Below are 17,126 nucleotides of genomic sequence, written 5' to 3' on the forward strand. Positions count from 1 at the left end.
ACTGAACTTTTTTATGGATGTGAAAGTTCGTGGTCTCATCACTAAAGCTATAAACCAGACATGTTTTGTTTCTTTAGTGGTAGTTGTTGTGCAATGAATTTCAATTGCCCCCAGAATTGATTCTTGCATCTAATGCCATAAATTTTAACTAGAGTTCCAATAGGACTTGGGGGCTCCAGTGCTTGTTTTGCAAGTGACCATGAAATTGCATGAAGCATCAAACTTAGTTTACATCAGTTATTATAACTTTATGGAATCAACTTATTACAGACTTAAATTCATCCTCATCTACGTATGATACAATTTGTTGGTACTAAAGTGGAAAAGACAGCGGCTCAACTTTCACAACAAGGCTGAGAATGGAAAAAAAAAAAAAACAAAAACAAAAGAAGTTTCTGAACAAAATTAATTATAAGCGCTTTTTTTTTTTTTTTAATGAAAAAAGTTTAGGGGGAGGGGAGGCTATCCCGAATCCCAAACTTCTGTATTTAGAGGTATCCGCATTTCATTAAATCTAAACCATTCTAATAATCAAACTTCTTAAAACATGACACGTCATTAAACTTGAAGGTGTTTGTTTTTTTCCAAAACTCACGCGTTAAACCGTTAACATCAGTTTTTGAGCGTTGTCCTTCAGTGTTGAAACCGTGATCCAGATGCTTGTTTCTTTGGTTTTAGTGAAGCCACTGATAGTGTTAAGTCATTGATTCCAAAATATAATCAAAACAAGCTTGATTATAAATGACATTTGTCAAATTGGTATATGTAATATCCATATATAAGGGGTTATGATTCTGTGAACAAAATAAAATGATAATCGAATCTCTGCATATAGGAGGGTGCGAACCACAACCATTAAAAATTGAAGGCCCCATATAGCAACGCAGTTATCCAAAACCATTCAAAATTGAAGATCCCAAATCAGGCAGTATTGAAGCACAAAATTTCAGGGGCGAAGAGAGAAAGAAACATGCTCAAATTGGCATTAACGTGCATGAGTTTTGCGAAAAAAACAATAATTCCAAGTTTAATGACGTGTCACGTTTTAAGACGTTAGATTATTAGAATGGTTTGGATATAATAAAATGCGGGTAAATGCATCACCTCTAAATGTAGAGGTTTGGGATCTATGCTAGCCCATCCCATGACTAGGGCAAACCAAGGTATTTTTGAGGACTTACAGAGGGGCTCTTATAAGTGTTTTTTCAAAAGAAGGTAACAATGTGAAGATTTTGAATCATATTATGATTTTGAACAGCAGTTATTCCATTTGTGGATAGGTATTTAACTTTTCTCATTAGTGTGGATGTGGTTTTATCTAGTGAGGAAAAAAAAAAAAAACTCAAATTTCAGTTTAAGCTAAACTTATTGATTAGAGCCAAGTCCTTAATTGACAGTTTGAAGAAATTATTGCGAGCTAAACGGTCACACTGAAAAATTACTCGAATTCAAACGAGTTCTTCTGCCATCTGGATTCAAGCTGGAAGAAGAAATTAGATTCGTCTCCTTATCTTCTAGTTGTAACCACATAAGAAAAAGGCCATTATTGCACCATAACAATGGCATGCAGTGGTCCAAAACACTGGTGGATCAGGATTGAATGTTCTCCTGTGATTTTCATATCATCTGTACCGGACCGTGTGGTGAAGATGAGGGCCTTCCAGGCCACCATATCATTCACATTTAAAACCAACACCCATCCACAACCATAATGTCTGTAGCCATGAAAGTTGCAGCCCTCCTGCTGCTCAATATCATAAATGGTTTATCATTTTAAATCAAAAGCTCACTCAAGCTACCAAATATTTTCCGTCCCAAAAAAAAAAAAAAAAAAGCTACCAAATATTTTTCATGGTCTTTCCATATATACCATCCCATGTGGGCTGGGTAGCATAAAATTTCAAGTCGCCATCCTTAAATCTTTACCAAAATCAGTTTTTGATTCAGAATAACGTTCTCTTAGTAGATTTATGTTGTTAGCCGATTAAAATCTCACGTATGGTCCAAATCTACCGTCTCACAACTTAAACATACAAAGCAAATCAAACTTAATCATGTGTCCCATTTCTCTATTTCCCAATCAGGAGGCACTAATCACATCCTAGTTTTTGGTTGGTGGCATTAATATCCAAGCGGGGAGATGAGGGCACCTCTCTATATGCTAGAGGATTAGGTCCACCCATTGATGTCCTGCAAACTGCAGTATCTGCAGCTGTACTCATATGTGGAAGCGAAAATGGGGCCTTTAATTAATTGAGAAAATAAGAAAAAAAAAAAAAAAAAAAAAAGAGCCTGTATAGAAGTTTCGTCTGTTTGTTTCACATTCAAATTGTAATTTATGTGACCAAACAAGACAAAGAAACAATTCTGAAGTTGATTCCAACCCTATTAATTAATGAGTGCTAGTATAGTTGAAGTGGTAGGCCTTTAAGCTTATCCCCCTCTCTCTCTCTCTGTGCTGTCGGTCCAGGTGTTCATGAACAATGTCACCGACTCACAGGCGATGAGGACCCCTACCAGAAAGCAACCTTTATGTTTATGCTCATGCATGCATTCAACGAAGTAAAAATAAAAATAAAAAACTTAAATTTTATGAATAGACTTTCATCCAGAATATTCATCAGACTTTTTCGTAGTTTTATTATTAATTAAGACCCGATTCCTAAGTTTAGATTTCAGACCTCTCATAGGATTCGTCACCCTTCTGGTACTAGAATCACTGCTTGAGGCTTAATTTGTAGGTATACATACAAGACACAGTTCATATATATATATATGATGTGGTTGATTTAGAGAACTAATAATCTTGCTAGTAAATTAAGGTGAAGGGGTGATCTTATTTGTTGCGAAGGTGGAATTTACAATGAGATAGCGACTGACGTTAACATTTCTCTTACTAATTACTTCTACTAAGACATTGACATTGATGAGTTCCTTAATGTGAGGTCTTCCCCCTCTATTATCATATCATATAATGATAAGGAGGCATCATATATATAAATTTCATTCTTATTGTGAAGCTTTCTCATGTAAAGTCATATAATTACCTTCACTAGATTAGACACTTGATCGTTGCAGCACAACAACTTAGGAAATCCAACTGAAGGACGTATTGTTTTCAGTTTTGTTTTCTCAAAGAAAAAGCAACACATTAGGTGGAAAGTAGTTGTTGCTTTGCAAAATCTTGTTTGGGACTTAAGCAAACTTTTTCTGGTGCTTGTTATAAGGTAAATTACACAACCTACCAATCTATCACATCTACGAGCACCATTTGGAGACAAAAATATTGACAAGCTACTGCATTGTAGGACAATGTTGCACAATATATCCGCCACCAAAGAAGACTTTGCTAGCTTTGTAAGCTAGGTTGTGGGTTGCAAACTAATTTCCTACTCTAAACCATTCTTCATAAACAAAACCAAAGCATCATTGAACACTTACCATATTCTACACATCTTAGGATGACCATATTAGGTTTTGAAAATCTTCTGAACCAACAAACAAATCGAGCACTTTGTACGCCATATACAACATTGATTTTCAATGTTCTAGTTGAAAGATTATCTTGTTGCTCTACATGTATTAATTCATGTGTGCATTATAAAATGTTTACTTCCATTGCTATTCCACTTACGGAACATATTTGTTTGGTACTGGATACTGAAAAGATGGTTTGGTACCATATGGTAGAGTGTCGATATATGGTCGTGAATTTGTCGATACTCCAATTGATATTGTAACATCGACAATGATTATCCTATAAAATCTATCTAGGAACACCTTGCTAAAACATGATTAAGATAATGACAATTAAGATAGACAATGATGATCCTATAAAATCTATCTCGAATACGTTGTAATGTCGATGTTTACAAACAAGATTACACAATCCTTCATCGACCAAACCCGTAGCCAATCTACTCTGAAAATTGAAATTCAACAGCTCCCACCATAATATTGCATGACAATATGTTCAGAAACTTAATGTTCACTTTCTTTGCCAATCATATAGACCAATTCAAGCGTCAATAATATCTCTATGTCTATGCTAAGAAGGGAGATTAGACAAAGGAAAAGCAGGAGACATATTCTAGGCAATAAATCCCTCTAAAAGGGAAATCAATCAAGGAAAACGTCCTCAAGTATTTCAACTTCACACCTTGTCAAGGTGACAATATATATTGACATGCATGTACAGTTTCCACCATGTCATTTAATAACAGCATTTCTATTTTTAGCTAAGCATAACATTTATAAATCAATCACAAATATATAGTTTTCCCTCTTCCAATACTCAATCATGGATTCATGGAGAGAGAGAGAGAGAGAGTAGGGCTTTCTCATTAATATTGTTTAAAATAATAACATATAGGATCACAGAAAATAAGTCTCCCTCATTACCCAATTAAGATGAATATAAGTGCAAAACAGTCTCCCCTCCTCTCTCAAAACATGAATTGCATGATATATTATTCTAGTAAATGCCTCCGATTAAGGTATAAGACCTAATTAAAGCACATAGAATTTGAAAATACAAAAATTCCAACAACAAAAAAAAGAACCATCTACTATACAATTACAATAGAACCCCCCATACAACTAGCTAACTTAATGCTACTTTTGTCTCACCGTGTATCTTTCTTCATAGAATGGAAGGATATAGATATATATAAAAGTAACGAAAAGAAAAAAGGATAAAGAAACTAATTTAAAATGTTTTTTTTTTGCGTAATAACTACTATAGAAGTTTGATTAATTAATTAATTACGAGGCTAATTAACAGCCCCCGAAGTCTCTAATAGAGAAAGAAGGAGGATTCTTCTCAGGCATATTGTTTCCACCACCAGCATGGCGAAGCCCTAGAGTGAGTGACACGTCACCAGCTGCCGTGGTGGTCCCAAAGCTTATAAGCGTAGTAGAAGACCCAATATTACTACTACTTTGATGATCATGAGCTGCAATATATGCATTACCCGAGGTGGTCCCGTAATCCGCTGCCACCATGCTGCCTCGGCGACATGTGTCCTCGGAAGCCAGCCTATCATTTGCGGTGGTGGATGTGGTGGCGAAACATTGCGATGCAGTTAGCGCCACCGCGCTTGCGGTGGTGGTGGCCATCATGGGCTGTTGCAAGTGGTGCTGCAGCTGCTGCTGCTGCCTATTGATTGTGATGAGTGAAGGGTCGTTTTCGGAGGCATTGATTTCGGATCTTTTGCCTGTTGGCGAATTTGTTGTCGTTGGTGTTGTTGTTGGCGTCGTTGTCGTTGTTGTTGTGGCAGCTGTCGTTGTAGGCGTTGGAGTTTGTGCATCGAGGCCACTACTATTTTGGTTTTGGTTGTTACGTTCTCTCTGATCTTGATGATGATGATCAGCTGCTGCTGCTGCAGCACCCCCAACTTCTTCATTGGTTTCTTGCTGGTACATCTCTTCCACCATGGGTTTCCACAATCGAACCCTAGCATTTATGAACCAATTTGAGACCTGCAGCATTCAAAATCAAAATCAAAAAAATCACATAGGGTCATCAATGTCATAAATGCAATTGATCTCTCAATTTCAGAACAATTATAACATGTTCTACCCAACTCACTAAATATAATAATATTATAAATATGCATTTTCGTAATAATTGTCAACATATAATTCTTGTCGAACAGTTTGACAAGAGAACATTATCCATAAAATTTTATTGCACATAAAATATATAATAGAAGGGAGATAAAGAATTAATTTTTGACTTCTCATGCAAACAATGAAAAGTATGTTGACAAAACAAAAATCAATGCAAACGACACGATAGTAACGTAACTCAAAGGTTACATGTTTAATGACATAAGTTGGAAGACCATGTAAAGACATTTTGGCAAGGATGATAATAATTAATTAATAATATGAATAGCTTTTGATATGACTTGAAGTACGGAAAATTTATGATGTCTTCAACTTATGGCTCTTATTGACTGTATGGTGTGGTAGGAAAGAAGGTGTCATTTGATATGTGTGTGTGTGTGTGTGAGAGAGAGAGAGAGAGAGAGAGAGAGAGAGAGCAAAGCTGCAAACTATCATGTCTCATCTGTTATGTACTTGGCATGGCACAGGTCTTTGTGTGTGGGGTTGCTATTCACTGTTATCATAATTTAGGTCAAGGAGTTAAAGAATCCAAAGTAAAAGAAGAAAAAATATAAGGGGCAGAGAAAACACATTGTCTTTCTTCAGCAGAAAAGTTTATAAACCCAGAGAAATAAAATCCAAACCCATGTAAGTTCTTCTGAACCTACTGCTGGTCCCTTCCCTCCCATCTAGCCTTTCTACCCATAACTTCTTTCTTCTTCATTAACACAACAGAATAGTCTATATGTATATATAGCCTTTTAAATTAATGCACATATGCATATAGCCAAAAACATGTAATATGATGAGACAGAGAGAGAGAGAGAGAGAGAGAGAGAGAGAGAGAGAGAGAGAGAACAATCTATGCATGCAACCTAATTACCTGATTTCTCGATAGACCAGTCTGTCGTGCCAACAGATGCTTATCAGCATCGCTTGGGTACCTGAGAAAGAGACCAGAAGAGAAAATGACATCAGAGTCCTCGCCTGGACCGTATAAAGACATACGTCTTAAAGCTTTCTGTACCCCTAAGCCTACATAGGTTTGAGAAACTTTCTCCTTTTGCTCTCTGCATGAGCGTGAGAATCAAAGAGAAGATATAAATAATATCAATCCCGATCGATCACTACCTCTCAGAGCTGCCAGACTAGGACTGTACAAATCTCTCTCTCTCTCGGCTTGATACAAGAAAATGTGTTTTCAAAGAGAGAGAGAGAGAAAAGAGATATCATGCTTTAATTAATTAATGCATTCTTTTTCCACAGCTATTGGCTGACCACACAACATCCCAAGAACACTGCATATTACGACCCCTTTTAAGCAGTAATCATAAGGGACTTGTGTATACAGTATACGTCAAGTAAGTAATAAAGTGCATGGCTAAGAGCTATCATGCATGAGAGACTAACATTATTTAGACTTATAAATCACAAAGTTATGCTTTCTTGCTAGACTTGTCGCATAGAGTTTTTATGTTGCGCCTCAGACAGTCTAGAAAGAGAACATTTCTATACGCAGAGAAACTTTCCTAATTAGTAAGTTAAAAGTCATTTTCATAATTATATATTGACGAAAGGAAATGAAGCTAAAAGAGAGTAGTAAAAGGCAACGCACGGGTGAAGAAAATGCTCAAAAAGCCAGGCCCTCAAGATGTTGACAGAGCGTTCGGGCAAGCCTCGTTGGGGCCTCCAAGCTTCTTGTTCCATCATGCCCATTTGATGAAATGCTCTTTGCTGCCTTAGGCTTTGCTCTAGCATCTTCAACCTTGGCGTTTCTCCTTTTGTTATTCCTGAGGTCCCCGCACCATCTTTTTCTCCCAGTAGCTCACAGCTGTGCTTCAACTGTGCCGTTATCGCATCCTTTAGGCACCGGAAATGCCGTGACATGGCCTTCTGCGCTAGGGCTGTGTACGGCACCGCCGCCCCGAAACCCATGACCAGGTCGAATGCGTTCACCACCATTTGCATTTGCTCACAGTAGTGGTTGTACCTACGGTCCACCTGCAACCATGCACATATATTAAATGCAATGTTTAAGTTTAGCTCCACATGTTTAAATCCAGTGTTACTATAGCTAGTCACGTTCTCTTAATAATAAAAAAATTAGTGGTAAAGTAACGTTAATGTGATTTTGATGGCTGAAAATAAATAAAAGAAACCCAAAGAAATGATTAAATTGTGTATGGCGTGTGACATAATCTGAGGATTAATTTTCAAGGTTAATTAATTACTCTTCCTCCTCTCGACTAACAAAAAAGGAGTTGTGACTAAAGAAGGCAACATGTTGATAACTAAAGCAACCTTAGAAGCAGATAAGAAGTCTAGATCATGTTGGATTAGAGAAGGTAGTTACAAGTGTAACAAAAGAAAACGATCAGATTCAGAAGGTGACTAAAACAAGAAAGGTTGAGTAAGAGAAAATTAAAACATAAGAGATATGAGTGCGACAGTCGTATGACTCGTAGGGTAGGAGAAAGAAAAACCAGCACAGAGAGAGAGAGAGAGAGAGAGAGAGAGAGAGTCTTCTTCTTTCAGAATATTAAAAGCCTCGAAAAAACTTGAGAAGGGTTGTGTTCATATTAAAAGGGAACAGAATAAATGCATAAATCAAAGGGGGTGTGGTACAGTGAAATGATTGTTAATGGCAACTCTATATATATATACATATATATATATATATATATATATTCTAACCCAATACAGCCAAAAGCTTGTGTGCATAAACAAAAAACAAAAAGAGGGAGAGAAAACGAAAAGGAAAAAAAGAATACAGGCCACAGGTCAACTAGGATATAATATCAATGGCTTCCCTGAACATAATATGTGAAGCTAATTATAAAAATGTATGATTGAACGATTGATTGATTTCTGTGGTCGTACTCGGCCCGATTGCTTATTTTTGGGCACGACGTAGTAGCTTTTTCACGTTTTTCCCGACCTTAAAACATGAAAACAAAAATGCACTACAAGCTTAACACTCCACCACCACGACCAATCGATCGCAACCCAATCAATGAAATAAAATATCATTTTTAATAAATTAGTGTTTAAATCAAAGGCTAGCTAGCTACCAGCTCGATCCTATATGAAACGGAAAACCCTATTACACCAGCCGGCTCTTTCCCTGTTTTACCTTCCTATGTTTTAAAATTTTGGAAAATAAAACAAATTAAATATCATTGTGAGTGGCCGGAATTTTCTGTGCTTGTCCCGGTGACTTGGGAGAAAAATAATGGGGTCTTTAATAAAGAAGCAAAAGAACATAGGCCCTTGACCCTTGAAGAAGAGAGAGAGAGAGAGAGAGAGAGAGAGATTACATGCCTCATCAAGCATGGACAATAGTTTGACCTTCCTTCTTTGGTGTTCAATCCTATCAGCGGCTGACAAAGGAGGCACATCCTTTGATGAAGATGAAGAGGCACCACCACCACCACCACTGCCAGCCGGATTGGAACTAGGGTTTGTGGAGTTATGCCTACCACCAGTCCCACCAAACTTGTTCTTCTTGAGCTGACCCCTCCCTACACTGCAAAACTCTTCCAACAGTTCTTGGGCTGCCTTCACATACTTGGAGTTCCTCAACACATTCACAACTCCAAATGATGAGGCTGATCCTGATGATGACCCAAACCCAACATGTCCTCCCACAACCCCTCCTTGCTGCAAACTGTGCAATGCCTGCTGCTGCTGCTGCTGCTGCTGGCTTTGATGATGTTGATGATGATGATGATGAGCTCCTAAATTCTTGTACTGATTGGTTGAGCCTTGATGATCTCCTTGATTGTTGTAATATAGTAACCCACCTGCACTATCTGATCCCATCCTGAATTCCTCAGCTTTCGCTGCCTCCAAGTGCTGCAATGAAGTTGATAAAGATAATGAAAGGCCTTGGCCTTCCACAACCCCTCCAATTTCACCGGCACCGCCGGTGGGATTGCCTCCATCATGTCCATGATGACTCTCAGGAACCCATGTGAATTGACCAAAAGCCCCTCCTCCTCCAGATGGAGTAGCAAAGCCTTGGAGTGAGTTGGTAGTGGATGATGGGTTTGGAAGCAACATGTGGAGGGTGGAAGAAGTTGTGTGAGCTGGAGGAGAAGGCGATCTTGGTTGTGATGGGTTCATAAGAAAAAGCTGCATGGCTGCCGCTGAGTCCGCATTAATTGTTGAAATCTGATGCTGCTGTTGATGATGATGCTGAATACTGTCGCGGCTATTGTGATTTTTTGAATCTCCCAATGCTCCCAATCCACCCCCCACCACTCTGCTTCCGTACCACTCGGCCGCACCAGACACAGGCTCCTGCTGCTGCCGAGCCATCCGATAGGCCTGAGCCATCGGATGCTCCAGCAGTTCGGCTGCCCCAGCAGGGCCGCCACCTGGAGGGTAATTGAACATCTCGGACAACATGCCCGCGGTTTCATACACCGGAAGGCCTCCGGATTCTTCTTCGTCTAGGCCAACCAATGGTGGAGGGGGCGGGGTTTCGAAGCCTTGCACCCTCAGCTTTTCTCTCCGGATCTGTTGCGCCAAGTGGTGTTGCTGCTGCTGTTGCTGCTCTTGGTGGGTTGTCATAGCCGATCTCTCGAAGCCATTGGAGAAGGTGAAGATGCCTTGGTGGTGATAGTCTTGGGACATAGAATTAGGAGAATTGGAGTAGTTTTCTGAATCAATAATTGAGTGGTGGTGATGACCTTTTGATGATGAGCTTGAGAAGATTGATGGTGGTGTTGGAAGAAGTGGCGCTACGGTTGCTATGCCCATATCATCAAGCTGCTCTTGATCTTCTTCCTCATCATATCTCTCCTTCACCTTGTGTTGCCTTTGAACCCACTTCCTTCTCTTCCACACCAATTACTGTTCAATTCAGCATGGATCGATCAGAGACAAGCAAAAAACAAACAATACCCATCATGGAGAGTACCTTGAGTACGCTCATCCATCAAGCTGATTAGTTATAGCAATAAGAGAAGAATTAATAAAAACAAAATAGAGAGAGAAAGAGAGAGAAAGTGAGAGAGGGGGGAGAGAGAGAGAGAATGATGAAATGGGTAGCTAGCTATAGTCTAGTATACTAGGACTCTCTGTTGGTGGTGTTCTTTTTTAATTTTTGTTTTCTCTTTTCATCTATACTTTTATCATTTTCAGCTTTGTTCATCATCATCATCTACTATGTGTATATATATATATATTAATATATATATATATATATATATATACCTCTTGGAGTTGCAGAGTATGAAAGGATGTAAAGCTCTCAGACATCGTTTTCCCTCTGCTGTGGTATTGAAAGCTTCTTGAATTCCTTTCTCTCTCTCTCTCTCTTTCTCTCACTCACTCTGTGTTGTCCCTCTGTCTGTCGTCTCTGTCTTTCTCTTTCTCTCCTTTTCTTTCTCTTTTTTTGCTCTTTGCAGTGAGTGTTTTTGCAATCACCTTCACCCTTCTGCAAACGAAACAAGTTTACTAATATAAAATAAAAATGGTGGCTTTCTTTTGGGTTTTTGGGCACTCACGAATATCTCTCTCAAACCAAACAAACAAACGCAGCAGCTATAAGCTTTCAAGAGAGAGAAAGACAAAGAAAGAAAGAGAGAGAGAAAGAGAAGCGGTCGCTTTTGCCATTCTTCTTCTCTGATTAAGCTCCTCTTTTCCACACCATTATATTTTATTTTATTTTTATATTTAATTAAATGCTTCTATTCGCCAAAACTTTTTAAATTTTAAAAATGAATATTATTACATATCAAACAAATTTGGAAAAAGGGTAGGAACTTAATTTATTAAACTTTTGCTCCAAATGACCCCAATGCCATCACCTAGAGTGCAAAGATTGAGGGTATTTTCGTCCACTAAAAAGGATAAAGTCATGCGTGTATGGGATGCGTGTGAAGTGAAGGTGCATTTTAAAGTGGTAGTTGTCCCGGTTAGTCTTGAGTGTTTGTGAAATTACCAAAATGCCCTTTTCGAATGTCGGCTACTATGGTCATTTGATGGGGAGTTCTTTTGGAAACCAACGCAAACTGCGGAATAAAATAAAGATAAGGTGAGTACAAAGTCATCTCAATGATCCAAACTACCACCATCCTCTGATATGTCCAAATGACCATGATACCCATGCCAATCATTATGTTGCCTAGGCAAAAAATGTTGAGTTGGTAGGAGCATTTTGGTCATTTGGGAGATAGCCCAATGCATATTAATAACCCAACCATAGTAAGATAGATAGGCGAAGAGATAGATGGGACACAAGAAGCCCAAGGGGAAGATCGATTTATTAAATAGCGAAAGCGTACACGCAAAGGGTGGCTCGCACGTGCCAAAGGTTGGGCTCAAGAGAAGTTGGGTAATTTGTAATTTGGGTCTGAAAATCACACTTAACTGCTTTATGGGATTGGCAATGTCAAGATGGCAAATTCCATTCACTCTTTCTGCTTTATCCTTTTCAGTGTCTCGTATATATTATGTTATGTTGTTAGACTGTTAATCTGTAAGATACTGAAGTTATTGTTTTTAAAAACAACCATTCATATCCTAGATCAATGCACCGTGCAAACTTCATTCCCTCTTTTTTCTTTTCTCTCACTTAAAAGAATTTGTCGAGCAATTTTTTTATTTTTAAATTTACAGGTTCAAGAAACGAACGACCTCATAGAATAGAATATTTGATGGTTGTCTTATGCGGTGTCCTTGTTTAGGCATGTATTCAATGACATAAAATAAAACTGTTTGATGGAGAGATGTTTTAGGGTAATTGTGAAGATGTTTTGCATGTTGCTGCTGCTGCTGCCAAAAAGCAATAAGTTATAAATTTCTTTCAAAATAACAACTTAGCAAAGCATGCGGTTTGAATTTGGCATGTGAGGGTGCTTTTCGTCTGATGTTGCCATCCAAAAACGTGAGTATTTTCGATCAGCTAATAGTATTTTTTTTTCCTTTCTTTCACTGACCAAATCCTTATTATTTAAATACCAAATCCAGTATCTTTGTTTCCCTTAACCTGGGAGTTCTGTTCCCAATGCTTTCCCATGCATCTGATTAATCACTTCATGCTAAAGCTGATAAGTACGCTTGTGCCCCAGAGGCCCAAAAGCTAATGACACACAGCTTCCTAATTTTTCTTTTTTCTTTTTCAATATAGATAATTAAATTTTTATTTCCGAAAATGAAATTCAAGCAGTTTGACATATTATACTTATAATGATACATGCACAATAAATATAATTACAATAAGAATAAATGCAATAGTGTATATATTGTAGCATGCACATATAGCACCACAGGTATCATTTTATCAATATACTTTTGAAAGTGTTTCTTCAAGTAATGAATTGGGGAAATTTAAAATTTGGGAATCAGATATTGGAATCAAATCAACTAGTTTTTTTAGTTGATTCTTAATTTTGAGGGTATTTGATTAAGGATTTTATCATAGAACTTCTATAATTTTTAATTCCGCATGTGTTAAGTAAACGCAAGAGAAATAAGTAATTAATTGAAATCATTCTGACACCCATGTATTAGTAAACACATGAGATTAATGAATTGCAACACTATTATTTGGTGATTAAAGGCTTTAGTCACCAAAAATGCCTTTTTTTGATGACTTATTTTTTTTAGTAGTGAAATAATTCAGATACCCATTACTAATAAGTAAACATGTTATAAAAAGTGTTTTATGATCCATAAACACTTTCCGGGCAAACACTGCAAAAAGCGTTTTTTTTTTGTTATAAATCGTTAGCTCCTTTTAGAAACAATCCTAAACTAAACATGCCCCATATGCTCCTTCTAAGTCCTCTCACGTAAAATAAAAAGATATTTTCCTCTAATGCCAGGAATTGGAGTAGGAAGTACATCCTACCTTCTTCATTCATTGTGCTTTTACTTTATTTTGGAAAAAAATAAAAGAAGAAGAAGAACGTAGATTTTGAATATCAATGTTGTTGTTTATACATGTACTATTTATGTGAGACAGTAAGAGTAATCCTCCAAAATTAATATTTTATCATTCCTTATCATTTTCACTAAAAAAATTATTTCCCTGATTTTTCTTTTCTTGTAAAAGCTCATGAATATCCAATCAATTACGAGCATCCACTGACTTTATATAGTACCGTGAAGTTTTTATATGGCCTCAAATACTGGCAAGAATTCACTGGTGATAACCCAATTTTTTTATAAATAAAATTATGGGATTGTATCATTAATTATAAACAAATTGGGAGAGTTTCCACTTCCCCTCTGTGAGAGTTTTATTTGTATTGTTATGGCTTAGTTTTTTCAAGTTTTATCTATTTTTTATTATTTTGAGTTTGCTCTTCTAGTTGGGATGCCTATGCTAGAGTTTTTCGATCATGCGTGATCGTTACTGGAGGAGTCCTACATTGTCTTAATTTTGATGTTAGATCACTCCGTTATTGTAATGACCCTTTTATGGCTAGTGGTTTTTTTTTTTTTGGCTGAATTATGAATGCAATCCTAGAATTTCTCGAAAAAATAAAATATAAACAAATTGAAATATATCAATTAGTCCCGAATTGATTTTAATTTCTAATTAATCTTCCCTTCCGCTATTTTGTTGCTTATTCCTTCAAATGCAAGTTGCTTGTGTTGGAAATTCTAAATTAGTTCTCTGAATTTCTTAATTACTACAAAATTTAGACTGCTTATAATTTACTTAACACCATTTAGAAAAAGATTAAAAACTTTCCTTTCCCAACTGCAAACCGGATTCATAATTGACAGCCCAACCAGGACCCGCTTCTTCTCCCATCTGTCGTCTTTCGGGGTGATGTCACGTGAATCCATCTCCTTCCTCTAGCTCATCCTCACACGCTTGATTTAACATTAATAAAAAAAGACACCCCCCCGGGTTATTCATCAAGCTGGTCACGTGCCAAAGTCGGCTATGCACGTGTACTTTCATATTTACTCCTACATGTTTAATGTTTGTTTGCCAATTGCACCACTTCTGTCCTCTCTTTGCTTTGTTCTCTTAAAGTTCACGTTCATGTGGTAAAGGGTAAGAGGAAGACGGGTTTGGTTTTGGCTCTGGCTTTGTTTTTGGGTTTTGTTCTTGCTTTACAAGAAAACCAATATCAATGAAAAAACATCTAGGCCATCCAACTATACCATTGAATCCGAAAAGAGTTTGTTGAAAATTGAAAAGAAAAAGGAAGAATGCCATGTTCGAATGGCAAGACTCTTGTGATCAACATAAGCAAGTGGATCCATTACTACAATTAATTAGGGCAACTAATTAGCGACAAATATCATGTATATACGAAAGAATGTGTTTGTTTGGTTTTGCAGCAAGACTTCGATTTTATTTTAAGCAACATAGTGTTAATTAAAGATTCTAGGTTGCCCAACAACCATTCGAAATCGAAAATTATTTAGTGACTAACAAGCGTATCTTTCTCTTACCTCCTTTACTTGGTTTGATTTCTAGCTTTTGTTTGTGGCTGGATGGGCACCCTTCTGTTTCCTTGTGTGGTTTGGGCCCTTGTTCTGTGTTTTCTTTGAACTTTCTGTGAAGTAACGCACTGATGGATTCAGTTTCGATAAATAAATAAAAACACAACAAGTGTATATATAAGGGAATAAAAAAAGTTATAAAACGAGTGCATCCGCTACTGAATTAGCTATGAGAAATGCTACTACAATTTATCTTGGCAATTAATCATCCTTTGCAAGAGGAATTGTAAATGTAATTTGGTTTTGACTTTAGTATGGTTTCGATTTTATTTCAAGCAACTACCTAACAACCTATACTCCCATTTTCCACAACAAGCAGTCACTAACATGACAACATCAGGCACCTAAGACGATTTTCATGATGGAGAAAAGCCAGCATCAATTGATGGATCTCCTCCAGCTACACTCTACCAGCTCCTCCAATTAAACCTTGGAACTACTAAATAGTATGGGGCCAAAAATTAGGTGATGTGTGCCTCCTCACTCACTTCAAGCACCTCCCCACAAGTTCATCATGCAAGCATCTCTAGCTACTAGCTCCTTTTGCACATTTATTTTGATGTTGATGAAAAGATTGATAGGTTCTTCACTTACACAAGTTGATCATCTATGCTCACATCAATGTGTATAATATATACAATGTGATAGTTCATAACATGTACTATATATTGCTCACATTTTCCAAATTGTTGAGAGCAAGATTTAATTTGTCTATCACATTAACTAGTTTGTCGAGCCACAATGCATGGGTTGTCATCATCAATTTGATGTTTTTCTACATAACGTGGTGATCTTTTTTGTCGCATTCTTCATTCAGATTTTTTTTAAAAAAATTTTGGTCGAGAATTTGGATTTGTTTCATAACAACATTAACTTACTTCTATTGCGCACCATGATGATAATACGTTAAAATTCTTTTTTGATACAAGTGATATTTTATTTAATTAATTAATTCTTTTTTGAACATCACTACCTTATAATTAGGTGACACCGTTTTGATATCATCTTGCAAATCACATGTATAACGAGGGTACAAATTGAATTACTCGGCCACATGATTGGGTAGTTTCAAGTTAATTAATTAAATTACTCGCCAACTAGTCCCAACCTTTTGGTAGGATTCATAATCCAACTCAAGGTCTAAAATATCGATGATATCGGAAATATCGGTAGTCCAAAAACATGGAAATTTCGATGGAAATATCGGGATATTATCGATATCGATAAAAATTGAATAAAAACCACGGAAATTGTAAGAAAAACTTGGAAATTTTTATTGAAACTTTGAAGAACGTTTATTTAGTCAATTATCTATTAGTTTATCACAAAAAATTAGAAGGAAATGCATTGCATGATGGATTTAACTGATTTAAGTTGATTATACAGTAAGTGGGCAAACACTGTGAGTGTAAAAAATATATAGTAATTAATGAAAAAAGATTAAACCCACCATAATCATTTATATATAATGATTTACTACAATATTTTACACTTTATACATTGCATGGTAAGATACATGAGTGACTTAGTACCACATAGAGTTCCTATGAGGTTCCAATTTTTCACTAACTTCATCATCTCTATGTGCAGAGTAAGTGTATTGTGAATAGTAGTCATCAAATGATAAATCCCCAAAATAGTTTTGCATGTAATTGTTAACATGTCACCCATGTAAATATAAATATTTGAGCATATTATCACAAAAACATAAGTGATATGGTGGTTAAGGTGTTGGAGGAGTAAAATGGGAGGGGTTCATTGTGCTTTTTCCTCCCATTTTTCCCATTTTCTTTTTCTTTTTCTTTTTTTTCCTTTGCATCAATATTTTCGATATTTTAGCGATATTACATCGATATTTTGACAAAGTATTGCTGAAATGTGAGCGAAATTATCGACATCGATATTTTTCGATATTATCGTTGATATTGTCGATATTTATACGATATGTACATGGATATGTTCCGAAATATCCGTGATTCGAAAAAACCGAAATATCCTCGATATTTCGTCTATATTATCGATATTTCAGACTATGATCC

The 17,126-nt window shown here is 36.7% G+C and overlaps 1 protein-coding gene across 1 annotated transcript; it reads right to left on the bottom strand.

The window, feature by feature from the left end:
- Window positions 1-4,421: 4,421 nt before the first annotated feature.
- On the bottom strand, window positions 4,422-11,222 carry LOC117635856 (BEL1-like homeodomain protein 4). The gene is made up of 5 exons (XM_034370229.1): window positions 10,831-11,222; window positions 8,932-10,467; window positions 7,226-7,611; window positions 6,494-6,554; window positions 4,422-5,481 (listed from the first exon to the last, which is right to left on the bottom strand). The coding sequence occupies exons 2-5, from the start codon at window positions 10,372-10,374 to the stop codon at window positions 4,777-4,779; spliced, it is 2,595 nt and encodes an 864-aa protein (XP_034226120.1). The 5' UTR covers window positions 10,375-10,467; window positions 10,831-11,222; the 3' UTR covers window positions 4,422-4,776.
- Between the last annotated feature and the right edge of the window lie 5,904 nt (window positions 11,223-17,126).

The sequence above is a fragment of the Prunus dulcis genome, chromosome 7, assembly GCF_902201215.1.
Source record: "Prunus dulcis chromosome 7, ALMONDv2, whole genome shotgun sequence".
Taxonomy (NCBI): domain Eukaryota; kingdom Viridiplantae; phylum Streptophyta; class Magnoliopsida; order Rosales; family Rosaceae; genus Prunus; species Prunus dulcis.

Bases quoted from the DNA above. Each gene is read 5' to 3' on its own strand.
- LOC117635856 (XM_034370229.1), bottom strand. From the start codon at position 10,374: ATGGGCATAGCAACCGTAGCGCCACTTCTTCCAACACCACCATCAATC. The intron at 6,555-7,225 runs GTGCGTTGCCTT...TCTCTTTCTCAG, and splicing joins TTTGAGCATTTTCTTCACCC to GTACCCAAGCGATGCTGATA. The intron at 5,482-6,493 runs GTAATTAGGTTG...TGAATGCTGCAG, and splicing joins CTGGTCTATCGAGAAATCAG to GTCTCAAATTGGTTCATAAA.